This window comes from Mus caroli, unplaced genomic scaffold (assembly GCF_978045245.1).
Source record: "Mus caroli unplaced genomic scaffold, Mus_caroli_1 scaffold_11, whole genome shotgun sequence".
Lineage (NCBI taxonomy): Eukaryota > Metazoa > Chordata > Mammalia > Rodentia > Muridae > Mus > Mus caroli.
This window is the reverse complement of record NW_028227266.1, coordinates 43,674,294-43,701,601: the sequence shown is the minus strand read 5'-3', so window position 1 is coordinate 43,701,601 and position 27,308 is coordinate 43,674,294. Positions and strand designations below refer to the sequence as shown.

General features: G+C 49.2%; 1 protein-coding gene across 10 annotated transcripts in view; it reads left to right on the top strand.

Annotated features, from left to right (window-relative positions):
• Cep164 (centrosomal protein 164) overlaps positions 1-27,308 on the top strand; it is a 65,104-nt gene that overhangs the window by 15,912 nt on the left and 21,884 nt on the right. For 5 of the 10 annotated variants that reach the window (XM_085844603.1, XM_085844606.1, XM_085844604.1 and 2 more), the window contains exons 4-11: positions 5,822-6,026; positions 8,073-9,734; positions 12,404-12,559; positions 12,971-13,105; positions 14,379-14,456; positions 21,831-22,205; positions 23,269-23,349; positions 25,121-25,204. In XM_085844603.1, coding sequence (XP_085700729.1) covers positions 5,822-6,026; positions 8,073-9,734; positions 12,404-12,559; positions 12,971-13,105; positions 14,379-14,456; positions 21,831-22,205; positions 23,269-23,349; positions 25,121-25,204 — 2,776 coding nt within the window. The remainder of the gene's footprint in view (positions 1-5,821; positions 6,027-8,072; positions 9,735-12,403; positions 12,560-12,970; positions 13,106-14,378; positions 14,457-21,830; positions 22,206-23,268; positions 23,350-25,120; positions 25,205-27,308) is intronic. The other 5 variants (XM_085844609.1, XM_085844610.1, XM_085844607.1 and 2 more) reach the window with 3 other exon arrangements.

The following is a 27,308-nucleotide window of genomic DNA, read 5'->3' as shown; positions in this document are numbered from 1 at the left end:
CAGACTCTTTTCAGCTTCCCGCACTCGACAGGCTCCTTGTTCTGTTGGTCTTTTGGCTGCCTCTCCTTGGACCAGCTCCAGTTTCACATCTTTTTCTAGGAAATCTGTTAGCACTTCCGACAGTATTCCTGGTGCTGAGACTCAAGCTTGTGTTTGGAAGATAGTGCTTTCTGTTTTGTGCCAGTGCCCTTTATGATGTGGGGGTGGCAGAGAGGGCGGACTGGCTGGTCTAGGGCCAGCTGTGTGCCAGGCCTTGTGCCAGCTGCCTTTTTGTACCTGCGAGTGTAGCTGACACTCTCCTGTCCTATAGGGAGGACATGAACTATTTTTCATTTTCTGAAATAAAGTAAGTCATTAAAAGTTATTTGTAGGGCTGCAGAGATGGCTCAGAGGTTAAGAGCACTGACTGCTCTTCCAGAGGTCCCGAGTTCAATTCCCAGCAACCACATGGTGGCTCACAACCATCTGTAGTGGGATCTGATGCCCTCTTCTGGTGTGTCTGAAGACAGTGACAGTGTACTTACATACATAAGATAAATAATCTTTAAAAACAGTTATTTGTAAATATCATCTTTTACCCTATTTTCTTTCCCAAGTATAATTATTGTCACTTGGTAAATTCCATCTAGAACTTTTAACACACACACACACACACACACACCCTATTTGTGGGCTTATTTTAATCATAACTGTTACATTATATCATTATGTGCACTGTTCTATGTCAGTATAATGTGTATGTCTCTCTTTTTTCTTTTGAGATAGAGTCTTGTTATATAACCCAGGGTGGCCTTAAACTTGTGATCCTTCTGCCTCAGACTTCTGAGTTCTTGGATTACAGGTATAATCTATCTCTCTCTCTTTCTTTCTTTCTTTCTTTCTTTCTTTCTTTCTTTCTTTCTTTCTTTCTTTCTTTCTTCTGAGATGAGGTCTCACAGGTCTCTGATTGGCCTTCACCTCATATTGTAGCCAGGCTGACCCAGAACTCCTGATCCTATTACACGTGCTGGGATTATAGATGTGAACCACCACGCACGGCTTGTTTATTGGTTTTAAGACAGGGTTGTAAGATGTAGCCTGGGCTGGCTGTGAACTTGTGATCCTCCTTCCTCCTCCTGAATGTGGGGGTTATGGGCGTTTGCCATTACTCGTGATTTATCTGCCTATAACCATTTCAGTTGCTGTGATAAAATACCTTAAGCAAAAGCAACTTAGGGGAGGAGGGAGTTATTTTAGCTTACAATTCTAGGTTACAATTTGTCTCCACTGTGTTGTCTAGGGGCAAGAACTTGAGACTGCTGGTCACATCATATCCATAGTCAAGCACAGAGAAATGGATGTATCTGCGTGGTTTGCTACCCAGCCATCCTCTCGCTTTGTTTTTTTTTTGTTTTTTTTTTGAGACAGGGTTTCAATTTGTAACTGTGGCTAGTTTAGAACTCCCTGTGCGCACCAGACTGTCCTTGAATTTATGGCCTCTGTCTCCAGGGTGCTGGGATTAAAGGCATGCTTTACTGTGATCTGCTTTTACTCTTATACAGCCTCAGGCCCCAAATCAGCAAGTAATGCTACCCACAATGGATGGAGTCAGTTAACAATGCAATCTCCTCCAAACATGCCCATCACCCAACCAGATCTAGAAAAATCTCTCAGTCAAGACAGTATCCCTGGGAGACTCTAGGTTGTAGCAAGTTGATGTTAAAAACTAACTGCTAGTCACACTACCTTACCTTTTATTTTATCAGTTGTGTACTTCTCTATGCTAGACATACCACATTTTGTGTGTGTGTGTGTGTGTGTGTGTGTGTGTGTGTGAATGAGGCTGGAACACAGAGCCTTGTGCATGCTACTCAAGCACTCTATAACTGAACTGTGTCCCCCAACTTCAAGTGTACCACTGTCTTAGTCAGGGTTTCTATTCCTGCACAAACATCATGACCAAGAAGCAAGTTGGGGAGGAAAGGGTTTATTCGGCTTACACTTCCATGCTGCTGTTCATCACCAAAGGAAGTCAGGACTGGAACTCAGACAGGTCAGGGAGCAGAAGCTGATGCAGAGGCCATGGAGGGATGTTCTTTACTGGCTTGCCTCCCCTGGCTTGCTCAGCCTGCTCTCTTATAGAACCCAAGACTACCAGCCCAGGGATGGTCCCACCCACAAGGGGCCTTTCCCCCTTGATCACTAATTGAGAAAATGCCTTACAGTTGGATCTCATGGAGGCATTTCCTCAACTGAAGCTCCTTTCTCTGTGATAACTCCAGCTGTGTCAAGTTGACACAAAAATAGCCAGTACAACCACATTCTTTAAAAAAAAAAAGAAAAAAGAAAAAAACCAAACCAAACAAATAAAAAACCTCTTATACTAAAGAACATGTAGATGTTTTTGAGACTCACTTTGCATAAGGGAGTCTGTTTTCTGTTTTGGGGCTTAGAGAGATGGCTAGGTGGTTAAAAGCACTTGGCTGTTCTTCCAGAGGACCCAGGTTTGATTCCCAGCACCCATGTGGTGGCTCACAATGGTCTGTAACTCTATTTCCAGGGGATTCTTTGTTTCCTCTGGCCTCTAAGGGCACCAGAGCACAACGTACAAACGACAAAACACCCATAGATATTAAAACACAAAATCAGTTTTTGTATTCCCTGCTCCCTGTCACTGATGTCATCATATGTTTTATGCCTTTATCTCTCGAGCACACAGTTCTGTTTATAAGTCTTGAAATCTTTCAGGGTAGGTGTTCCAATCTTGTTTTAATTTTTTTCTTCTTCTTCTTAACATTTTTAGTTATTAATGTTTATGGATACTTTGCACGCACCTATGTCTGTATACCACATGTGTACTTGGTGCCTGAGGAGCCAGAAGAGGGACTTGGATCCCTGGGAACTAGAGTTACAGATGGATGTTAGCCACCATGTGGTTGCTGGGAATTGAACCTGGGTCCTCTGAAGAGGGGCCAGTGCTCACGGTGCTGAGCCGCCTCTCCAGCCCCTTGTTCCCATCTTCAAAGGCTCATTCTAAGCGCTTTGCATTTCCTTGTGAATTTAAACACTTTCTTGTCACTTTACTATTTGGATTGGGGCTGCACATAAATCAATTTCGGGGGAATAGGTATCTTAAACGATATTGAATCTTCCAGCCAGTGAACAATGTCTGTTTCCGCTTATTAAGGTTTCCTTTAATATCACTAAGAAATGTTTAATAGCTTTTGTGTACATGGCTTGACTCCCTTTATCAGATTTTCCCCTAAGTAGTTCATATTTGATGCTTCTGGAAGTGCTGTATTTCCAGTCTCCAATTGTCTGTTGCTTTTATAGAGAAGTAAAATTGGTTTCTGTATATTGATCTTGCACTGTACAATCTCGCTAAAATCAATGATGTCAGGCCTAGTAGCTTGCTTATTTATTTATTTATTTGCTTATTTTGAGATTCTATAGCATTTTCTACAGAAGTGATTCTGACTCCTAGCAATAAAGGTAGTCTTGCCTCTTCCTTTGTAATCTGGCTGCCTACTGACCAGAGCCTTCGGCACCAGTTAAGTAGATGTGACAGCAGATGTCTTTACTGTATCAGGTAGCTGTTGGCTGTGGGCTTCCTGTAAACAACTTTCGTCAGGGAGATTCCTTTGGTGACTGGCTGAGCCTTGGAGAAGGAAGGGGTGGATGGCTTTGATCCAGGGCTTGTCTGCATCTGCTGACGAGATCATGATCTGGCTCTCTTTTTCAGTCTTTTCTGAGAATCAAATTTGTTGATTGATTTTTTTTTTTTTTTTAAGATTTATTTATTTATTATATGTAAATACACTGTAGCTGTCTTCAGACACTCCAGAAGGGGGCGCCAGATCTCGTTACGGATGGTTGTGAGCCACCATGTGGTTGCTGGGATTTGAACTCTGGACCTTTGGAAGAGCAGTCGGGTGCTCTTACCCACTGAGCCATCTCACCAGCCCCCTTGTTGATTGATTTTTTCAAGTACTTTTATCAATTAATTTTAATTGTATTTATTTATGTATTTATATCTATCTATCCACCTCTCTATTTACTTATGCTTGTGGGTGTGTGCATACCACAGCACTTGTAAGTATGGAGGTTGGAGGACATCTTGTGGGGGTTGGTTTTCTCTGTCTATTGTTTGGGATCTTGGAAGGGAACCCAGGCCCTTGGCTTGGCCATGAGTGCCTTCACCAGCTGAGCCGTCTTTCTGACCCCGATTTCAAACGTTAAAAAAAAATTTCATATTCCTGGGACAACTCCACTTGGCCATGATGTATGGTCCCTTGTATATTTTATGGGATTTGATTTCCTAAAATCTCATTAAGCGAGATTGCATTTGTGTCCATGGGGGAAACTGGTCTGTAGTATCATTTTCTCATAATGTCTTTATCATGTTTCTGCCATGTTGTCATTGTCTTCACAGAATAAGATCTTGTCCTCTTCAGGTCAGTAGACAAGTTTGCTGGCCAAGGACTGCTGTCATTTCTGCTTTAAATATTCGATAGGATTTACCATTGCCATAATCCATTAACATTCTTTGTGGGAAAAGTTATAACTTCAAGTCCTGTTCTAAAAGTAGAAATGGAGCCTGTGTGGATACGTGCACAGAAACAAGGACAACGGCAGGAGGATTGCTGTCAATTTGAGGCCAGCCAAGCCTGGTTTGCATAGTGAGCTCCAGCCCAGCCAGGACTCCATAATAAGCCCCTTTCTCATCCCTGCTCTCAGGAGGGATAGGAGAGTTCAGGCCAGGTTTTTGCTTTGCTTTGTCCTTTGAGACAGATGTATCCCTGCACTGACTTTGTAAATTTGGTTGGCCTCAGATAGAAAGAGATGATGACCTTGAACTTGGCCTTCCAACTTCCTCATCCTGAGTGCTGAGATTAGAGAGGTTGACCGCCTCCCCTGTTTCAGACCAGAAAGTACTGTTTCAAATACGGTGCCTGGAATACCGTGTAGAGAAGCGTAATTTTATTTCTTTATTTCTTTTTCTTTTTTTAATTGGATGTTTTATTTGTTTATATTTCAAATGTTATCCCCTTTCCCCGTTTCCCCTCTGAAAACCCCCTATTCTACCCCCCCATCTGTATGTATATGTGTGCGTCTGCTTGTCTGTCTGTACCCTGTGGATTCAGATGCCTGAGAAGGTTGGAAGAGGGTGCCAAGGATCTGGAACTGGAGTTGCGTGCAGTTGTGAACTGCTGTATGGGTGCTGGGAACTGAGCCCTGATCTGTTCCCCGAGCCATCTCTCCACCCCCAGGTTAAAGACTTAATGTTATGTTGATGGATTATGCAGTGCAGGGCAGGGTGGGGGTGAACTGGGGGCTTCCTGTATTGTGAGCCACCATATAGGTGCTGCTGGATAACAACCCTAGTTCCTCTGGAAGAGCAGCCAGTGCTCTTAACTGCTGAGCCATCTGTCCAGTACCATTAAAAAATTTTCTTTTTCCTTGAGTAATCTTTCTGAAGTTTGTTGCTTATGTTAAATAAATAAATAAATAAATAAATAACATGAAGAAAGAAAGGGATAAAAGAGAGCCAGCGGCATTTGCAGCTTTGAATGCCTGTGTCTTATCTGCCATGTCTTTATTTCTCCTATAGGAAATAATATCTCATCTCCCATGTTGTATTCTGGGTAATTTCCTAGGTTTATTTTCCAATTCTTTATTTGTCTCTTCTTTGGTGTCAAATTTGATGTTTAGCACACTTTAAAAAACAACTATTCACTGCCATAAGTTAGTTTTATATATCCCAATATTTGTTCTTTCTTAATGAATTTTGTTCTTGCTGGGCCTTAGAAGGGACTGACTTCCGAACTCTGCTCACCCCTAGCCAGAACATCACAGGTGATCTTTACTATTTCAACTTTGACACGGGGCAGTCCATCTGGGACCATCCATGTGACGAGCACTATCGAAAGTTGGTCATCCAAGAGAGGGAGAGGTGGTCAGCCCCCGGGGCCATTAAGAAGAAAGACAAGAAAAAGAAAAAGGAAAAGAAAAACAAGAAGGACAAAGAGACCTCCAAAAGTCCTCTGGTGAGTCAGCCTGAGGTGGCCTCCTACCCAGGGCTGCAGCCCCAAGAGGCATGGGGACCCAAGGGGACTGCCAGGGGGTAAAACAATGAATTCTTGACAGGACATTGTCTCATTTTACCTGGAAGATTTTTCTTTCAGCCTCTGGTAGTTGGTACTTCCATCAGTAATTCCTTCTTTCTCCTCGGGAAGCTCGAGTTACAGGATTAGAGAGAGTGTGAGCTCAAAGGGGCAAGGAGCATGTCTTTCATTTGATTGGAGAAGTGGTGGCATTTGTCACTGTGGGAGAGTGGGGAACAGAGACAGGAACTGTTGAGTTGGCTGTAGACTCATTATTTGCCATTATCTTAAAACTGTCAGAACACCAGTGCCTTCGAGTTTTAAAAGGAAAAGCTGGGATTCGTGGTGCATGCTTGCAATCCTAGAACTTAGAAGGCGGAGGCTAGAGGATCACGTGTTTGAGGGCAGCCTGTCATTGATGCCTATGTGCCATTGGTTTAGTTGACATCATCGGAGGTCTCTGTGGCCGGTGTCCTTGGAGGAGGTGGGGAGAGAAAGAGTGGAGGGAGGAGGGGGAGGAAGAGGAGGAGGAAGACGGCAGCAGTTAGAGACTTCATCCTCACTTGGTCTCCAGTAGCTTTTTTACTGAGTTTTGAGGGCTCTGCCCATTACTCGTCTGTCCCTCAGCATATCTGATCTTGGTAGATGGAACTTGTCACCCTTACTTCTGGAGAAGCTGAGGGAGAGCCTTGTAACTGAGGCCCCGTGGTTGAGGATATAAACTTTGTTCCCTCCATGCAGGCTTGGGGCTGGCAGCCTGAGGAAGCAGCTCAAGGTGGGGAGCACTGGGGAGACTCTCTTAACGCTCAGTGTGGGGAGCACTGGGGAGACTTCCTTAACGCTCAGTGTGGGGAGCACTGGGGAGACTCTCTTAATACTTAGTGGTCCGGTTTTTGGTTCTGTCAATTCTGTGTGTGTGTGTCCATTCCCATGTTGAGGATCCTTAGGACCACACATGCGCTAGGCAGGTGTTCTAGCGGTGAGCCCCATTCTCAGCACCACTTTCTTCTTCCCTAAGGCATCACTTCTGACCTTGAGCAGTTGTTAAAGTCTTTCACTCCATCACATTTGTGCTCCATCGCTGCTCTACATCCCTTTGCTGTCCCCAGCTCTGTGTACCCACTGTCTGAGAAACGGGGTGAGACGCCCGATCCCACGGAAAGGTGAAGACAGGTGTTTCCCAGATAGAATCTTGGAGTTTTCCAATACTCTCGTGTATTCGAAAAGGAGAAGGCAGTCGTAAGCTTTTCTTTAATCCAGGATAATCCTAAATGATATTTTGGCATCTGGCAGGCTCCAAGCTGACTCAAGGTGAGCCTGGATGACAGATGTGAGTCCCAGGAGCTCCTTGTTGTAGTGCCAGGAAAGAGGGCAGCTGGGCCAGGTCCTCAGTGGGATTTTTAGGGCCCAGGTTAGGTACCTCAAGCTTGTGTTTGCCCAGTGGTCAGGCCCTCTGGAAATGTGTGCTCCCAGCTGGCTGGTGTTGATTGCCTGAAGGCTTTCTTGTAGCCCCAAGGTTCTGTGACTGGATGTCTTTAAGCAGTGCCAACTTGTGCCCGTGGTAGAAGGCACTTGACTGAGTTTCCCCGGCTTCCTCTCTTCTCTTCTTCAGAGGACATTTCTGGAGTCCTTGATACGGCGTTTATAAAAGCAGCCAATCACGAACCTGAAGGCTAGAGGAAGCTTGGGGATCAATCACAGGCCTGTGGTTTCTAGGCTTTGACGGGTGACATCTTCAGGTGGCTGCTCTGTGGCGGCCGCCCAGAAACAAACGGGTCTACTCTGGGATCCCTGGGGCCGTGGTTGGTTCTTTTCCCTGTCATACTGTAGCCTTCCATTTAGCCTAAGGGAGTTTTGGCCTTTCCTCTCCCTTCCCGATTTCTGCTTTACCTTAAGGAGGGTGGTTTCCTGCTGCGGGGTCTCGGGGCAGCAAGAAAACATCAGGAGGGTCAGGCTTAGTTTTCTCTGCATGTTTATATACCCATGTAGGAACCACAGCCTGAGCAGGGACTTCTGCCTTCTTCCTCCTTTCTCCGTGGCCTGTCCCCTCTCTCAGCACCTGGGCTTGCTGATCTGGACCTAGACCAAGAGGTGCAGGCTAGAAATGAGGCCTTTAAGAAAGGGAGAAGTCTGTGCACGCTGGGCGACACACCGTGGCCTCACATGGGTACCCTTCCTGCTAAGCTGCAGCCGCTCTCTAAAGGCCAAGCTTCTCGAACCCACCAGATCTTTGCTGATGTGGAGAAAATCTTAGGCAGGCCTTCGATCCAATGCAAGACCGAGTTAGGAGACCTGCAGGGTCTGGAGTCAGTCCCGAAGGCCACAGAGAAAATCTACCTGGGGTTTTCAGACCCTGAAATAGAAAAGTTGGAATTGAGGACCAGACAGCAGAGACTTGGCGCCAGGGGTGCTCAGAGCCCGGATCCACTCCACAGCGGGCAGGATGTGTCAGAAAGCAGGAGCCAGACCTCCTCTGTTCACTCTAAGCTTTCTGAGGCTCCCAAAGGCCTGCAGCTCAAAGGGGAGCAGCCTAACCACAGCATAGCCACCCTGAACTGCACTGGCCCCGGCGGGGACAAAGGTCAGAACACCGCTCCTTTGCCACCCTCTGAGGAGGAGCCCTCCCTGTCCCTTGGTTCATCCGACCACCCGCTGCCTGCCAGGAGGAACAAGCTGTTTTTACTAGAGAGCGGCCCAGCAGAAGACTTGAGCTGGCAGGGAGTTCCTGGGGAAGGTGGGGACGTGGGCAGGGAGAGGTGGAGGAGAGAGTCTCCAGGCCTATGGATGGGACAGGTCTCCAAGCTTATCAACAAGGACACCCCAGAGAGATGCAAGGAAACAGAGCCTGCTGCTCCCAAGGATGCAGAGGCCTCAGCCGAAGATTCACCCCAGGGACCCTCGCTGATGCCACTGGAGACCCTGGCATCAGAACCAGTTCCAAAGCCCCCTTCAGGCGACCCTGCCAGTGAAGACAGGCAGCATCCACCCGGGTCTCCAGAGCCTCTCAATGAAGATAGGAAGCCTAGCACACCCGGGGCTGACTCGGATAACAGTAGCGGAGGGGGCAGCAGCCTGGCCTCACCCCTAGGCTCACAGGTCCTTGGTGAGATAAACAACTTCCCCTGGGACCTGCAGAACCCCCAGGGGTCTGTTCCTGTGATGGGCCCGTTAGGCTCGGGGCCTAGAGATGTGCGCTTCTGCCCTTTTCTGGTGCCCCAGTTGTCCCACATCAGCTCTGTGGAGGAGCAGTCCGAGAGTGAAGACTACTCCGAGGACCAGAGATTCTACCAGCACATCCTACAGATGGTTAAGATCTCCAGGCAGCTGGAGGGCCTGGGGCTGCCCGAGAACATGCAGGAAATGCCATGCAAAGATGTCGCTGGCATGGTCTGCAGCATGGCCAATGAGCCTTCCAGGATGTCTAGTGAGGGTGACCACAAGGCCACCAGAGCTCCGGAGAGGGACTCAGGGTTACTGGCCTGGGGTCCAGAGCTGCTGGAACATCCTCTGGGAGCGGTCTCTGCCCCTGCCGGGCAGGAGGCCTCTCAGCAAGCACAGTGCCAGCCCAGCGGCCTCAGGCAGGGGCCGGTCCAGCCCAGTCCCGACACCGGGCTCGCTGCAGAGCCGAGCAAGATGCAGCTTCTCAGCCAGGTAGGCCTCTGAGGTAGCACGGCCTAAGGTCTGCCCCTCTCCCCCAGCTCAGAGGGGAGGGGGCAGGTGGAGCTGATGTTGTTCCGAAGCCTCAGGCCCGCTTTCCTGATGCGTATCCTCTTCAGTAACTGAGGAGCCCTTAACTACCCAAACAGCCACCAGACCAGATGACCTGGATTGCAAGTTTGTTCAGTTCCGTTGTCTGCAGGCGAGAGCTGAGGGTATCCGTTGATTCTCTTCCCTGGATGTGACCGTGTTCACGATGGTTCACGTGCTTGGAAGGGATTGCGCCAGAGGGTGGGCACGGTGGCACTGCTCCTTGCCCTTGTACAGAATCCAGGCCCCTTCTGGGAGTTGGGAAGCTTTTCCCAGCAGCTGATTCCAGAGAACAGTCCTTCAGCTCTGCATGCTCCCTTCCTGGGGTCACCCAGTTCTCAGGAAGCACTGAGCCCACGGTCTGCTGCCGCCACCCAGGGTCCCCAGAAAACCACATGACCCTGTCTTAGGTGTTGACTTCACTTTCTCACTGATATTTTCCAAATGGTGGGACTTATCTTGTCATTCCTTCACTGAAAAGATTCACCCCGATCTTCATTCAGAAATCAAGTTGGACAGAGACCACTGGGCTCACTCTGAACTCCCTAGCTGTTTTGCTGTGGCCCAGCTGCAGCTTTACCCAGTTGTTCCCTCTGTTCCCTAATTGCCGACACGCACTGGCTCTCCCTTAGTTCTAATAACTAGTATAGTACTATAAATACCGGCTAAGCCACGGATTATCCTGAAAGTTTTAATTAGCCCAATGGCATCAAGTTTATCTGCTCTGAAGGACACTGGCACGCACAGCCCCACGCTCAGAGTTAATGGCCATCTATAGAAGATGATCAGCTAGGAGCCAGGGATCTATAATTTCCCTGCTAACCACCGATTCAGTAAAGGCCCAAGAGAACAAAGCCCCCAGCATGCCTGGCTCCCTCCCTCAAGCCCCCAGCATGTTAGCAAATTAGCCATGTTGGGAGTCTGTAATTTTCTATAAATACAGTGTGGGAAGGATTTTGCTGATATGCTTGGACTGGCGGAAGGGCTGAGCAGGCCGGGCAGGCTCAGTTTGCTCACAATCCACTGGGAGAAAGTTGCAGCGCTTTTTCCTACCATAGGCATAAGAGCACACAGAATACTTCCTCTGAGACAGATGTGACTGAGCTCAGTCCCCTTCTCTGCCCAACTAAGCCTGTGACTTTGGACAGGGTTTTTGACCACACCCAAGTAACCCAAGTATGGGGTCTCCCCATAGTGGTAGAGCCCACCTCAGGTGATTGTAAGAATGAGCAGGGCCTAGTGTTGAGTATCACTGGCCAGCTCTATGTGTCAGTAGCTTTTCTCCCTGACGAAGATGATCTACCACAGGTAGGATGATTGTCGATCTACAGAGGTGAGGATCGGATGTTACCTCAGGTGTCCTCTGGCCGAGACTGGCTGAGACTGGCCGAGAGGGTGGTGGGACTCTGACCTTTGGATCCCCCTTTCTTAGTTTACTCTTAGGAGTTAGAGTGGAACAAAATACATTCTCTCTGTTTTATACCTTGTAAATTTGAGAAAAGTTTTGAAGGGTCTTGTAATGTGTTCCCAGCACGTTTGTGCTGATCTCTTGTAAGATCGTGTGCATGTGTGTGTATATCTGTGGGGGGGTGGGCGGGCGGGCATGTGTGCAACTGTAAGTGCTTGTGGAGGCCAGAAGAGGGTGTCAAAGATTGTCTGGAACTAGAATTGGAGGCAGTTGTGTGCAAGCTGCCCGAAGTGGGTTATGGGAACTGAATGCACTCAGATGCCCTGGCAGATCAGCAGACTTTCTTATCTTACCCAGTGAGCTGTCTCTGCAGCTCCTGCGCTGGCTTCTTGCTTTTGTTCAGTCAGACGCTCACAGTGCACATCCCTGTAATACGAGTGGCCCTGTACTGTTGCTGCAGTCCTGGGCCCCTTCCAGAAGCCCCTCATCTCCTTTGGGCTGCTTAGCAGACCTCAAAGGGCCAAGCACAGATCCTCTTCATCCTTTCAGACAAAAGAACTGGGGGTGTGAGGGGCCGTGAGTAGCCCGGGTTCACATGTTCTGACCCTGCCTGGATTTTGACTCCAGTTCTCACTGGCATGAAGGAAGCCTTCACTTGGCTCCTGAGAACCGGGGAGAGCAAGCCAAAGAGAGTGACAAAGCGCACACTTAAGCACAGCAGCCACCCCATGTGCAGAGTCCTCCCAGGAGGCCCGGGCTTTGCTCCGGTGTTTACTCCCGTCTTCACCAATAGCATATTGAGACTGGCTTTTCTTGACTTATCAGTTTTAAGCACCAAGAGACTTCTAGTAGTTGGGGTTTTATCTCTGCCTCCCTGCCCTACTCACTCTTCATGTGGCCCCCAGTCTCAGCACATCTGCCAGATGTGAGGTAGCACACAAGTTAGCACAATCAGGAAGCCAGTCTGCCGTTTCTCACCCAGTCTCACCCAGTCGGCACAATGGTATTTCTGGATGTCGCGCTTCATTATTAGTGGCCTCCGAGCAGAGGCGTTTTAAATTCGAACGGGCAGAATTTAGACGCTTTATTTTTATATCTGCCTCCCGACACCCCCAAGAGCCTTGCGGTTTCTGGGGTTTGTAACAAGATGTGTTCTATTGCCCAGGTCCTGGGTTCCCCCTTACCCCTAGTCCAGGCCCCTCTTTGGGGCCTGGCTCCCTTACGAGGCCTTGGGGATGCCGCGCCCTCTGCTCTTCGTGGGTCACAGAGCGTGAGCTTGGGGAGCTCTGCGGATTCTGGGCATCTTGGGGAGCCCACGCTGGTGAGTCCTTTCTCAGCTGTGCATGTGTTTTGTTACTGTGGGGCCTCTTGGGTGTCACACCTGGAACTGTGGTCTGTCACTGAGACCCAAGCTTTATCTTCAGAGTTTGTCACCTAGTCTGGGTGCAGTCACTCTGGCAACGGGTGTGGGGGTGGGGTGTGGGGGTTGGGTGTGGGGGTTGGGGGGTAGGGGTGGGGGAGCGGACTGGGCTGTAGGCTGCCTATGCTGATCTTCCCATCCATGTGGCTGGGGTCGTGGGGGACTGGAAAGGGAGTAAGAACTGTGAATCAGACTCAGATTCATGGACATGGTAGGATTTGACTGGGGACCCATCTAAGGAATTGTGGGAGCACGCCAGGATCATTCTGAAGATCCTCCCGGTGAGTCCCCCGTTTCCCCTCTGTTTTGGAGCCTCCACAGGGTCTCAAGGCTGCTGCTTGTGCAAAGGGTCTCTTGGCTTCTGTCCATGAGGGCAGGAATGCTCTCAGCCTCTTGACTTTAGGGGAAGAGACCAACGAGGAGGATGAAGAGGAGAGTGACAACCAGGTAACGATGAGAGGAGAGTGACAACCAGGTAACGATGAGAGGAGAGTGACAACCAGGTAACGATGAGAGGAGAGTGACAACCAGGTAACGATGAGAGGAGAGTGACAACCAGGTAACGATGAGAGGAGAGTGACAACCAGGTAACGATGAGAGGAGAGTGACAACCAGGTAACGATGAGAGGTCCTTTCCTTTTGCGCATGTGCAGGTGTGCCTAAGAGTTGTAACTTATTTCAACTGTACAGTGATTCGGGGGTGCTTGTTGTCTTCACAACGTATGTCCATTTTCAGAATTTGTTCGTAATCCCAGATTCCAGCCACTAGACCATATACCATTCCTTCTTCCTCAGCCCCTGGTAACCTCCAAGTCCTATTTTCGTGGTTTCCCCCCCCCTCCCCCCCACGAACTTGCCAGTTCTAGATGTTTCATGTGAGTAAGCTCACACAGTGTTTTTCTCTCGTGTCTGGCACCTTCTCACTCAGTACGCTGCAGCGAGAATGTAAGGCCTGGTGTGTGTATCTGCCCCATGTCCCGTTCACGCATTCTTCTGTTGGTGGTACATGGGTTGGTTCTGTCTTTGGCTAACCTCCAAGCCACCCCTCCCCCAACCATTTTAAAAATAAGTAAAAGTGATATTTCCACTCGATACTGTCCTTTCTTGACCAGTCTGTAGACATCTCAGGTCTGATCTGGAGACCACAACACACTTGCTTGGCCCTTTTGCTCACTGGATAATGGGCTACTTAGTGAGACCTTAGTGGAAGGCCTGCCTGGAGTCCTTCAAAGCCTTGCCAGGGTACCCCACTCTCCTCTGCATGCCCTCACACTGGACTGGCCAGTTCCTTTAGGCTTATCACTTGGTGACACAATCTAGAGTTGTCTGAGAAGAGGGGACCCCGGTAGAGAAAAATGCTTCCATAGGAGTGGCCTGTAAGCAAGCCTGTGGAGCAGTTTCTTAATTAGTGATTAATGTGTGTCCAGCACATTGCGGGCAGTGCTGTCCCTGAACAGCTGGTCCTGGGCTTTATAAAAAAGCAGGCTGAGCAAGGCAGGAGGAGCAAGCCAGTGAGCAGCACCCCTCCATGGCCTCTGCCTTAGTTTTCGCCTCTAGTCCCTTCAGTTCCTGAGTTCCTTCAGTCAGGGAGCATGACCTGAGAGCTGTAAGCTGAAATGAACCCTCTGTCCCGAAGTTGCTTCTGGTCATGGACCCCATCACTTCCATGGAAACCCTAACTCAGACCTTAACTGAGCTCAGCTGTTTTTCCTCCTCACAGAGTGTCCGGAGCTCCAGCGAACTTCTCAAGAACCTACATCTAGACCTTGGTGCCCTGGGAGGTAACTTTGAGTACGAGGTAAGAGCCCGAGGCCCTGCTGTTAACGCCTCGGGCAGTGCCTTCTCTTTCCTTTGGAAGAAGCGTTTGCAGTCTGCTGAGCACATCTAGAAAGGGAACTGGTCCATCTGGGGCTGCCCAGGATTTCTGGGGTCCAGGGAATCCATTCATTTTTCTCAGCTATCAGATGACCAGTTCTTGGAAGTCCACGAGTTAGCAGGTGCTTTGAGCATAATGAGACACGCATGCTTGCGGCCCTTCCCCTCCTTGCACACTGCATGGAGAAGAGATTTCTTGTCTAGACATCAGGCAAACTTGCTGGAAGAGGTGGCATTTGCCCTGGGTTTTGAAGAAAAGCTGTTTCAGACAGGAGATAGTCTAGGTAAACGAACAGCCCAAGCAAAGATTTAAGGGTAGAAAAAGGCGTATGGGTAGGAGTAGCTTCGGGAACACGCTTCCACAGGCCCGTCCTGTCTCTGCGGTCTGGCCTGGGCTGTCGCCAGCATCTTCTTCAGGGAGAGCACGCGGGCAGTCCATCTCATCATGTCCTCAGACCCAGAACCTTGGTGCATGCTTCGGAGCCTGGGCCAGAAATCATATGAACATCTACTGTATATTCTCTGTCTAATGTCTGATTGATGAATATTAATCAATTAACAGTTCTCTAAATAGTCCTAAAATATTTGTTATAAGCAGTGAATCACGAAGTTGCAAGTTAGATTCATGCAGACATTTAAATACTGACTGCAAGGTCTAAGCCGCAGACAGGCATTATACAGCACGTTTTTATTAGTGCCGTCCACACCTTAAACTCAAAATGACCTTTACATCATTAGGATGACCACAAAGCCAGCCAGAAAAGCAAAGGTTTCCCCCCTCCGAATTATAATTGCTTTCATTACCACCCCCATTCTGTGTGTGCGTGTGACTGTGTATGTTACACGTGTATGTTTGCTGGAACATATGCTCCGGTGCACATGGGGGCCAGAGGAGGACCTTGGGTGTTCTGCTCTGTCACTCTGCCTAATTATTCCATCAAGATAGTTCTCTCACTGAACCTGGCTCTAGACTGGCAGCCAGCGTGCCCCAGGGGCCTTCCTGTGCCCTCCCCCCACAGTGCTGGGTTACGGGTGCATGGCCACACCTAACTTTTTACACTTGGGAACTCAGGCTGCACAGCAAGCACTCTTACCCTCCAAGGCATCTCCTCAGCCTCTACCACCACCATCACCATCATCACCCCCCATCATCATTTGTTTGTTTGTTTGTTTTGAGACAGGGTTTCTCTGAGTAAGTAGTCTTGGCTGTTGTGGAATTCGCTCTGTAGACCAGGATAGCCTTGAACTCAGAGATCCACCTGCCTCTGCCTTCCGAGTGCTAGGATTAAAGGCAAGCACCACCACAGCCAGGTCCTTTTTTTTTTTATTTTTATTTTTTTTTTATTTTTATTTTTTTTAAAGATTTATTTTTTTATTATATGTAAGTACACTGTATTGTAACTGTCTTCAGATACTCCAGAAGAGGGCGCCAGATCTCGTTGCGGATGGTTGTGAGCCACCATGTGGTTGCTGGGATTTGAACTCTGGACCTTTGGAAGAGCAGTCGGGTGCTCTTACCCACTGAGCCATCTCACCAGCCCCCCCTTTTTTTTTTTTTAATTGCATTTAAATTTTTTTTTTTTTTTTGGTTTTTTTTTCGAGACAGGGTTTCTCTGTGTAGCCCTGGCTGTCCTGGAACTCACTCTGTAGACCAGGCTGGCCTCGAACTCAGAAATCCGCCTGTCTCTGCCTCCCGAGTGCTGGGATTAAAGGCGTGCGCCACCAACGCCCGGCTAATTGCATTTAAATTTATTTGTCTGCACATGTGGAGGTTGGAGGACAACTTGCTGGAGTCAGTTTTCTCCTTCCATGCAGGTCCTGGGGCTTGAACTCAGGTTGCCAAGCTTGGCAACAAGCGCCTTAACCCACTGAGCCATACTCCTGGCCCAATCTCTTACTACTTCTGATGCACATTTCTTGGTACTCACCACCCCTTGGAGGCCAGGATGTTTGAGTCTGCACGCTGGCTGACAGGCTATATCTGGATTTGTACCTGAGTGCTCACTCTGGGTACCATTTCATAATAAAACTTTGCTCATTATCCCAGAGTCTGTCCGGCCTTTTGGTTCCGCACAGTCAGATATGTTTTGATTGTGACTTTAACACCTTCTGCCAAACGCAGCACTTTCTCCAACTGTCCCATCTGTAGCTCCAATCTGATACATGTCTGCCTTGAAACCGTTCCTTCTGAGCGAGAGCTGGTCTGCCTGAGTCACGAATCCGGTTTGACTCTCTGACGGGAGGACTTGGTTTTCCTCTCACCCACCGTGCACCAGTGCAGACTGAAGTGGACTCAAAGCAGATGCTCCTTTTGCACCTGGGTGGATGTCTGTCACCAGGAGAAGGGCTCAGGAAGTGTTTGCAGAAGGAGGGTAGTTTCTGCAGGGGGGTGAACCCGGGCATATTGATGCTGCACGATTTATGTCTGTACACCCAGCACCCAGCCCACTCACTGCCTGGGGCACAGGTCGTGCTTGGCTGTGCTTTGTTTAACTGCCGAAGGAATGGAGTGGAGGGGACCCAGACAGGCTGGGTGGTGTTTTCTCCTTCTCTTAGCTTTCTCTGCTTCTGGGTTCAGTAGGTATTTGTCCCTAACCATCGGGTGGTGTATTGCAGTTCCACTGTAGCTTGATCGTGATGACTTCTTAAAGGCTTACATATGTCAGCCAGGGAAGGTATTCTCTCTTTTGACGAGATCTGAACTTCTGACATTTTCCCTTGAATGGCGGTGGGGGAGTGGGAGCTTTTTAGACATTTGAGTGGCTTGCTTGGCACCACAGTGTTGTGGGGAAATGTGTAGTAGGTGATAGACGGACTCCTGTTTTCAGTCCTCTGCACGTGGGGGTGTTGAAGTCCTATATTCAAACCTCAGGTAGGTTATTAGGGCTTTTTCATGGGGGAGATGTTAGTGGTGGAGATAAGTGTAGGTTTCTCAGCAGGCAAAACTGCATCTGCTTGGGCATTGCTTTTGAAAATAGCTTTAGTCCCAGTGTGCAGTCTTGCCCCGCCCCTCACAGCTCCTGTTACAGCCTCTCCCACTGGGTTCACGCTGCCCTGTGTCATTTTGCTCTTACTTCCATGAGAGGGCAGTAGGATGGTAAGAATGCAGCCCAGGCTCCCACCTCGGCTTTCCAACCCAAACCCATTGCTAGTCTGTTACTAAAAGGGAAAGGTTCACAGAACCCACACCAGGGCTTTCCTTCAGGCCTGGGGAGGCAGAGGGTGGTGAGCAGGCTGTATGTGGTCATGTGGTGCTGATGAAAAGCCATCAGCTATCAAAGGAGAGGGAGGGAGCCTTGGCTTAGAAATCACAGGATGATGTCAATGTGATTGGAAAGTGCTAACTAACTGTACCCGGGGAGCTGTGCAAAGAACTGAGACCCAATGAATGGGCACCAGACCTGGAAAATAAGCCTGACCTGTCAAGGCAACCTCTCCGATCCCCTGTTATTCTCCTCCTGGCCTGTGTGGATCATTGGAGCCCATTCCTCGGGGCTCTGGGCAGGTGAGGGAGTGGGACTGTATCCTGGGGAGCGTCATGACTTTTGAAAAGTGTTAGCTATTCATGAGCTGGTTCTGACAGTCACTGCTCTTCACCCCTTCCTTGCGCAGATGGTGAAGTCTTGAAATACGCTGTGAGATGCAAAAGGGACCTGGGACTGTGGCAGGGGAGGTTGGGAGTTTGAGCATGAGAGACATGGAGTAGAGCTGTGCACCCACAAAGCCCGGAACAGGAGCCTGTACCCAGGTGCCTGGAGTTTGCATACAGCTGGGGGCTTCAGGTCCTAGGCCTGGTGATGTGCCAAGGAGCAGGGGCTGGGTGAACAGGGACAACAGAGTCAGGTGAGGTATTAGCTTTCCTGCATCCTTTTGTAGATGATAGACAGCCAGTGTTTAACTTCCCCTGCCTTCTCCACCCATTTCTGGCCATCCTAGTGATGTAGTCGGTAGATGTGGATATAGGGCAAGGCCGTTTATTTTATCTTATTAAGGCCATTTACTTTAGTGGTTGCCCTATTTCAGCAATTTTACGTTTCAGTAGGCAGACTGAGATCATCCAGTCACGTGGAAATCTTCCTTTTGGGGGAGGAAGGGATGCTGAAGGTGATAAGCTGGGGCCTTCTGCCTTAAGCACACACCCTACCTGTGCGCTGTGCTCCAAGCTGCAAGCCATCCTTTGAAGGGTTTAAGTTTGAGAATTGCCTAGATGAAGCTCAAGATTCTTGTAGACGTGGTCTCTCTAGTGTGAGTACGGGAACCTAGGGCAGATGTCTCAATGGTTAAAAATCACTTGCTCTTTTTCCCAAGGACCACTGGGGGTTGGTTCCCAGAACCCACATCAGCAACCGCAGAAGCTCACAACTGCTTGTAATTCCAGCAGATCTTATACCCTCTTCTGGCCCCACTAGGTACTCATACACACAGGTCACACACAGACAGGCACACAGACTAATAGACAGACACACACACAAGAATAAAACCAATTAAAAAAAAAGACTTATGTTTTTAAGGAAAGAAAAAAGAATGAGACTCGACCTCTATCTGTTATCCTCTCCTTCTTTTGTCTCCTCATCAGTTTTGGGAATGGAGCCCAGTGTCGGGTGTACTAGGCATTTGCTATACTCCTGAGCTGCCTTCCAGCCAGGGATACCCTTTGAGGTTTTTTTTTAATTAATTAATCAGTTAACCAATTAATTAATGTGCCCATTCATTTATCCATTTATTTGTCTGTTTGCTTATTTATTCATTTATTCACTCATTTATTTACTTATTGAGACAGTGTCTCACAGTGTTGCTTGACTGACTATGTAGACCAAGCTGGCCTTGAAGTCACAGAAATCTGCCTGCCTGTCTGTGCCTCTGGAGAGCTGGGATTAGAGGCGTGTGCCAAACATACCCTGGTCACCCTCTGAGTTTTGATGGCCTACTTGCCTTTCCATCATTTTGAGTAGTTAAAAGAGTTAATATTTCATTTCATAAGCACTGTAATGAAACAATCTAATCCCTGTAAGACCTTGGCAATTATAGCCATTACATCTCCACTTGGGAGAGGAGGAGAGGAGACCTCAGTGTTTCCCATGGTCTCATGCGTGCATCCTTCTTGGCTTTGTAGTGTTTTTTTGAGACAGTTCCTCTGTGTAGTTCAGGCTATACTAGAACTTGCTCTGTAGACCAGGTTGGTTTTGTATTCAGAGATCCACCTGCCTCTAGTGAGATTAAAGGCATACACCATCACCACTGGCAAGACACCAGCATTCTTAAAAAAGAAACAAACAAACAAAACAAAACAAAACCCTAATACGCTCTGTCAAGACTTTACCGAACATCCTTGTATTCTAGAAACTGGGTTCTGAGCTCAACCAGAAGTTCGTCTAGTGAGGAAAATAAACAAAGAAACCCACAACTATTATAGCTATTGTCATAGAGAGGCCCAGGGTCCAGGGTCCAAAGACCAAGGAAGACTTCCTGGGAGAGATGATACTGTGAGGGCCAGTGGCATATCATGGCAGGACCCTGTGCATAGCAAAGATGTTCACATCACAAGCCAAGGAACAAAGAGATGAAGGGTGTGAGGTCCCACAGCCTCTTTCAAGGGCATGCCCATGGGCCTGAGGCAACCCTCCATCACGTGAGCCTTTTGGGGGACACTTCAGATCCAAACTATATCACACTCTTTTCTTTAACCTTCAGGATAGGGAATCGGGAAGCCCTAAAAAGCCCTCATCAGGTGTTGTTCAGCTCGACCGCCTAAGTGCCAACGCAGATGGTTTTCTGGAAGGAGGCTCTGAGCCTGAGCCCAGGAGAGGCCAGTGGCTGTATTTCTGAGGGAAGGCTTTCTGTCTCTATTTTGGTCAACTCTTTAAAGAATTTAGCAGAAGCCTTGGGTTTCTACAACTGAGTTTGTCTATGAAAAACAGGGTGTGGTCAAGCATGCAGCTTAGCTCTCCCTTCAGGAGACCCAGCCAGACCACAGTTTAGAGAATCAACAACTGCCAGCTACTGGCCCTTTGGTCTTCCTGTTCGTGCCAAGACTGTGCTTCCGTGTAGTGTGTTTGGAAACAGGGTCTTTCCCGCCTGATGTGGGACTTCTCTGACGGCAGCCCGCTTGAGCACTCTGCTTGGCCTAGATTTTTTTTTCCAGAAATTGTCATTTCTCTGTCACAGCTGATGGACCCGTGTCTGTTCTGAAGTCCCTTTCTCCTTTGTCACCTCTGCCTGACCTCCTACCTAGCCAGTACAATCTGGACATTTGCTTCTCAGAGACCACAGGCAGAGAGTCCTGGACAGAAGATGCTGTCTATGGACTTGCTGGCTTGTGCAGGGAGACCTGGGTGGGGAGGGGTACCCTACCTATATCTTCCCTCTGTCTTTGAACAGTGAAAAGCAAAAAGTTCCAGTCTTTGCTGTTGCTCTCTGCGTGGTCTCTATCATCACTTTGAGTAAATATTGCCTCCTGGGATCTGAGGGTTTGGCTGGTGGGGCTGGAGAATGTGGCAGAGGCCGGCAGAGTTGTGGTAATTTCTAAGCCCATTGTGGACAGTTCCCTGATTGGCTATACGACCATAGAAATTTCCATTCCGTTTATCTGGAAATGGATCAAAGGGCAGCAATCAGTGTTTTGCAAAGCGAGTTGGGCGACTAAGAGATGGCTCACAAAGCTTAAGAGTGCATACTGCTCTTGCACAGGACCAGAATTTGGCTCCCTATACCTATATTGGGTCGTTCACAACCACCCATAATTCTAGTTCCAGTAAGATGCAATGCTTCTGGCTTCTACAGACACCTGTACACATGTGCAAATACCCCTTGCCCTGCTCCCCACATAATTAAAACAATGTTTTTTAAAAAGCTGTTTGGCAGGGCCAGGGAGACAGTTGGGTGGGTAAAGTGCTCCCTGTGCAAGCATGTGGGTATGAGTTGCAATCTCTAGCACTCAGTTAAAGATCCAGGTATGACAGCATACATCTGCAACCCTCGTGGTGGGAGCAGAGAGAAGGTGGGTCCCTGGAGCATGCTGGCCAAATAGTCTGACCAAATTGGTGAGTTCCAGATTCAGTGAGAGGTGACATCTCAGAGCCACTGAAGAAGACACCTGCTGGTTTACACACACACACACACACACACACGCACACGCACGCACACGCACACGCACACACACACACACACACACGCACAGAGTTATGAGGGATAACACTAGGGTCAGTGACCAAGCAGGTCACCTGAGAGTCAAGGAATGGCCTCTCTTGTGCTAGTCTCTAAACTTTACCTCCTTTCTGACATTATCTTTGCTCCTCAGGAGTCTCCAAGAACCAGCCAGCCAGACAAGAAGGATGTTTCTCTGGACTCAGATGCCGATCGCCCCCCAACTCCCGGCAAGCTGTTCAGCCAGGGCACAGACAGTAGTGTGGCCAGTGCCAATGGCAGTAAGTCCCAAGGAAGAGGGGCAAGTCCCTGGAACCCACAGAAAGAAAACGAGAATAGTGATCCCAAGGCTTCTTCAAGTCAGATGGCTCCCAAGTTGGACCCCGGGGGTGATCAGCCTTCCAGGGCCTCTAAAAAGCAGCAGGCAGAGGACCCAGTGCAGGCAGGAGAGGAGACTTCCAGGAGGGAGAGTGCTGCCAAGGAGCCAAAGGAGGCTTCTGCCTTGGAGAACACCTCAGACGTCAGTGAGGTAAGTCCCTCGTCCCAAGGCTATTGCCAGCTGCAACCGGCCCCTGCTGTCTCCAGCCCCTTACAACTTCCTGCTCCTGGTATCTATTTTACTGGAACTGCTTTCCGCTGTCAACATCTGCCAGAGCCCTTAATTGTGACAAATATGCCCAGACCCAGCAGGCAGTAAAATCCTGAATGAAATTGCAGAGCTGCTGGCACTGGGAATTCAGAGCAGAAATGTGCTTTTCCATCTGCACCCCTTAGATGTTCATGCTCCTTGTCCCTCCTCACCCTCTCTCCCTGCCCCTGTGTTGTCTTGGTTTGCTGCAGCCTGAGTTCCTATAGAGTGTGTGTGTGTGCGTGTGCGTGTGCGTGTGGGTGTGCGTGTTGGCATGGGGGTGGGATGAGGGCTACCAGAGTTGCGTGTCCTGCACTAGCATAGGTAAGTCAGATTACCGAATGACTCTTCTCATCCATTTCTATGACAATTGCTGTTCTGACCCCAAATATGTAAGTTGTTACATTCACAGATTATGTAATAATCAAAGTGGTCAGAAGTAGGTCTGTGTGTATACATGTATACACATAAACACGCACACACACATATACCTAAATATACACACTCATACATATAAATGTATACATATACATATATACATATATATATACACACACACACATGTATTTATATAAATACAGACATATATAATCTAAATACATACACACATATGCACACACACTTGCACACTGCATATACATGAGCGTGCACACACACTAAGATACACTTTATTTTTAAGGTATGCTTAAGGTATTTTACATGTATGCTGCTGACTTCCTGTCTCCACCATTCTTTGCTCTCCTTTTCTGTCTAAATCCTGCAGATCTGGTCTGGGCTGTGCTTGTCCCCCATCAGCATCAGAACCTAGCCACGTTCTTGTGTAGGTGTTCGTATCTGCTAGTTTTCAAAATGGGTAGATGTTCATCTTGGGCTCAGTTCTATGTCAGCCCTGTGGCCTGATGGGAATTCCATGGACAGCAGCCCTGAACAGCTGGGGGGTTTTCTCTGTGATATGTCCCTGCAGGAGTCAGAGATCCACGGACACTTGAAGGACGCCCGGCACTCAGGGTCCGAAGCTTCTGACCCTAAGTCTTTCCTCGGCCTGGTGAGTTGTGGTGAGGCGCAGCAGGGCGCTGTGTAAGAGCCGGGCTTTTCTTTTTTCCCAGAGAAGTACTTTACCAGTGGTCCCGCAGCTGGGATCAGAATCAGCTCCTGCGAGTTCCAGGGTCTCAGCTCAGTAGGCAGAGGTAGCACTGCCCACCTCATAGGTTTGCCACAGAGCTAAGTGAGGCAGGGCTCAGACACCATGACAAGCTAGAGTCAGTGCTCTTCCTTTGTGTGACTTGTCTAGAGGCCACCTGAGCTGCCCAGGGCCTCTAGGCTCCAGGCTGTTTGTGGGCCACTGAGCCATGCTGAAAGTCAAGGCTTTTGTCCTGCGCTGCCAGGTCCTTTGTGATTCCTCTTTCCTAGGCCTTCCATCCAGCCTGCTCCGTCTCAAGTTCATTTGCCAAGTCTGAGTCTTAAAGGGAGGATTTGGCTCCTTTTGGCCCATTGTTACCTCTGCATGTCCCCTCCATCTGTTCAGAGGAGGAGGGGGTGAGGGGAGGGATTAGTGGGAGAGGGTCAGGGATGAACAGAGACGAGAGGAGGGCTGCAGTGGAGTTAGACAGCAGAGCGCTTTGGCCCCACACTGAGCCCTGGGCCTTGGTAGCAGATGGCAGCTGCCTTAGATGGAGGAGAAATCAGACTGAAGGGAAAATATCATAATCCAAGACAACCCCACAAACCAGAGAGGCTAGAAAGGTAAGGGGGGAAAATCACTATTGGTAAAAACAAAACAAAACAAAACAAACCTCAAAACGAAACAAAATGCCCATCCAACCCCCAAAACAGAACAACAGAAACCCTACCAAGCCAACTCGACACTTGACAGTGATGGATAACTGTATGTCACGGGACTCTTGGAAACAAGTGGCCTGGTCCTTCCAAAGCTGCCACTGTGTGCTGCTTGGACCAATCAGCATTCTCCTTCCCTCTGGGTGTGGAGGGAGGAAGCCGGAGACAGCAGGACCAGACCTCGCCTGGGCATCCCGCCATCCATCAGGCCGATGACAGGACTGTCCCTGTTAGAATACAGTCAGATAGCAATCCTTCACTTAGCCCAGCGGGACTCTTACGCTCAGGAGGGGTATGATGTGGTCCTGTGGCAGCCGAAGGGCAGTCAGGAATTGTGGGCATCTGCTGCTTGTCCCCAAGAGGACTCTGTGGACAGAGCACTGCTAATGAGTCCCATTGTCTAGAGAGGGGCCACCTATGGGGAGAGGGAAGGCATGAGCTGGAAGGAGCCCACCGAGCCTCAACTTCCAAGCAACCCATGGGTTGGGGTTTGCTGGCATTTCTCCTGCCCAGCTTGGGCAGAGGATGAGAGGGGAGCAGGGAGACAGCTGTGAAAAGCCATGTGGTGCATGCAGCTTGTGTCATGGAAAGAGTCAGGCCCCGGCCTCATCTGACCTGCAGCCCCCTTGTCAGCAGCTTTTTGTCCTGGGCCAAATTACATGACCTCCCCAGCCTGCAGCTGGGTCCACAGAGCGCGAGCACGCCAATCTTGCAGGGTTATTTCTGTCTATACTTTTATTATGAAAAATATGAAAGCTACAGAAAAGTCAGAAAGATTTTTACAGTGAGTCTCCACAGCGTCCACTCAGGGCCTGCGGTGTCATTTTGACTCTGCTTCTCATTCTCTTGCCCGCTTTGAGAACTTAGACGTCTCAGTGTTGAGCTCTGTGCCTAGGACATAGTGCACACCTTTCTGAAGGGTGGGACAAGCGCTGACCGTGGCAAGAGCAGAGCTCACTTCTCATCTCCTCCGCCTGCAGGACTTGGGCTTTCGCAGTCGCATCTCGGAGCACCTGCTGGATGGTGACACGCTTTCTCCAGTCTTGGGTGGAGGCCACTGGGAGGTGAGTCGGAGTGGTCTAGGCTACGGCCTCACTTTCTCTGGCAGTTACTGATAGGGGTGACCCCTGCCTTTCACAGTGTGGACTTCGGAATATGCTCTCTCTCCAGACACTTGCCTCTGGTGGGCCTTCTGGCCATGATTGCTTTGTTTTGCTGCTGTGCACTGGAACATCCTGGTCCTGCCGTGTGTCCATTTCTTCATTCAGCCACTGAGGGTTTACCGCCCGCCCACCCACCCATTCATTCTGGATCTGCCACCCAGCAGCTGGATCTGCCACTTGCCTTACCAGTCTGCACATGTTGCACCTTGTGACTGCTCTGCCAAGGCCTACTGCTTCCCCTTTCACCCCTGAGTTTTCTTCTTTAGGCTCTGAGGCCCAGTTCGGGTGTCTGTCTGGAGGAGGTGGCTTGTCCCTTCTCTGCTCCCAGGATTCTTACTTTGCTTTTACAACGTTTTGTCTGTCTCCTCGGTCTCCACCCAAGGTGCCTGAAACACAGATGCTGCCCTAGAGGAGCTTAAGTCAGGGCGGTTTTTTTTTCCTCTCTGGGCTGCTAGAAGAGGGATTCTGGTACATGGACTCTGTGGGTTTTAGGGAGCAGCTGGTTTGAGTGAAACAACCGGATATTTGCTATGAACCCAGCCTGGGAGCCCTCGGTGGGATGCATGCACGTACACATGGATGCACAGTGTTTTCAGACTACATTTGGCCTCATGCGCTCCTCTCAGGTCCGGCTGGTGCCTTTCTGGGTGACGGCCCCATTACCAGGTCTCTGATAGACTTTGGATACCCCCTGTTGGAAGAGCTGAGGATGTGAAGGCAAGGACAAGGGAAGGTAGGGTTAGGGAGGGAGGGCGTGGAGCAGCTGTACTTGGTGAGGCCCCTTTGGTGACAAGTCACTAGGAAGCCTCCAGGTCCATAGGGCAGGGTAGGTTCTGTGACATGGCTTGGGTTTAATTCCCAGTGGCCACTGCCTGTTGGCAGCCAGTCCTGACAGAGGAAGTTCTAATTCATACTTGAGCCAGCGTGTTGGAGTGTGGGTGGTACGGGATGCTCTGGCTGACTGGCCAGCAGTACCACTGTTGGAGTGAGGGTGGTACAGGATGCTCTGGCTGACTGGCCAGCAGTGCCTTTGACAGGACTCAGCCTGCAGCTGTCTTCCTGTTCTCAAGGTGTGTAAGGGTGGAGCTGGCAGAGGACGCAGCAGCTGCTTCCCAGCACAGAGCCAACCATGCATGCAGTTGTCTTTGTGGTCCTCTGGGGCTAGCGCCTCCTTCCCTCTGTTCTGGTTCCCAAGGCTAGGAATAGGGAGGGCCTTGGAGTTAAATTATCTTGGGTTTTATTTATCCTCAAACTTATTTTGAGGGCTGGGAGTGTAGCTATGGTAGAGTCCATGTGTGAAACCCTGGGTCCCACCCCCAGCACCAGATACATTTCTTCTGTATACATACAACAGACTGCATATGTAAAGGCACATTTACCACATGTGTTCTTTTGAAACTGTAGGCACAGTCAAGGCCCCCTTCCATTGTTGGATGCCGACTGTAAGGCTTTATATAAGCCAGGCAGGTCCTCTGTCACTCAACACTACCTCAGCACCCTGGTCCCTGCCCTTAAAAACCAACGCTCTAAGTTAAGCTTGCAATCCTCCTGCTTCCACCTTGGGACTGGATCTTAAAAACAAAACTCAGGTGCAGAGGTAAGGCTGGGAAGCTGGGGTCCCGAGTTTAGCTGGGCCAGAGGCTTGGTGTGTGCTTGTTTTGATCTCCTTTCCAGAACACATGTCCCTCACTGGGTCCTTTCTTCCTTTTCCAGGGCAAAAGTTCTAGGGAGCAAGTAAAACTACTCAGAGGACCCACTGTGTGGCTTTCCCTGAGTTGTCTCTTCTTCTGTGTCAGGAGGCTGCTTCACAATCCGTGAAGCAAGAATGGGTCAGGCAGACAGAATGGTGTGGTCTGTGGCCAGCTCCAATCTGTCTCTGTCCTCACAGTCCTGGAGTCGTCCTCTATGGCTGTGGGCTCGCTTTGAGTTTGTATTCCAGTCACCCTGCTTTGTCACTTATATTTTAGTTGAAGTCCAGTTGACCTGTGTGGTCCCTTTTTCTTTG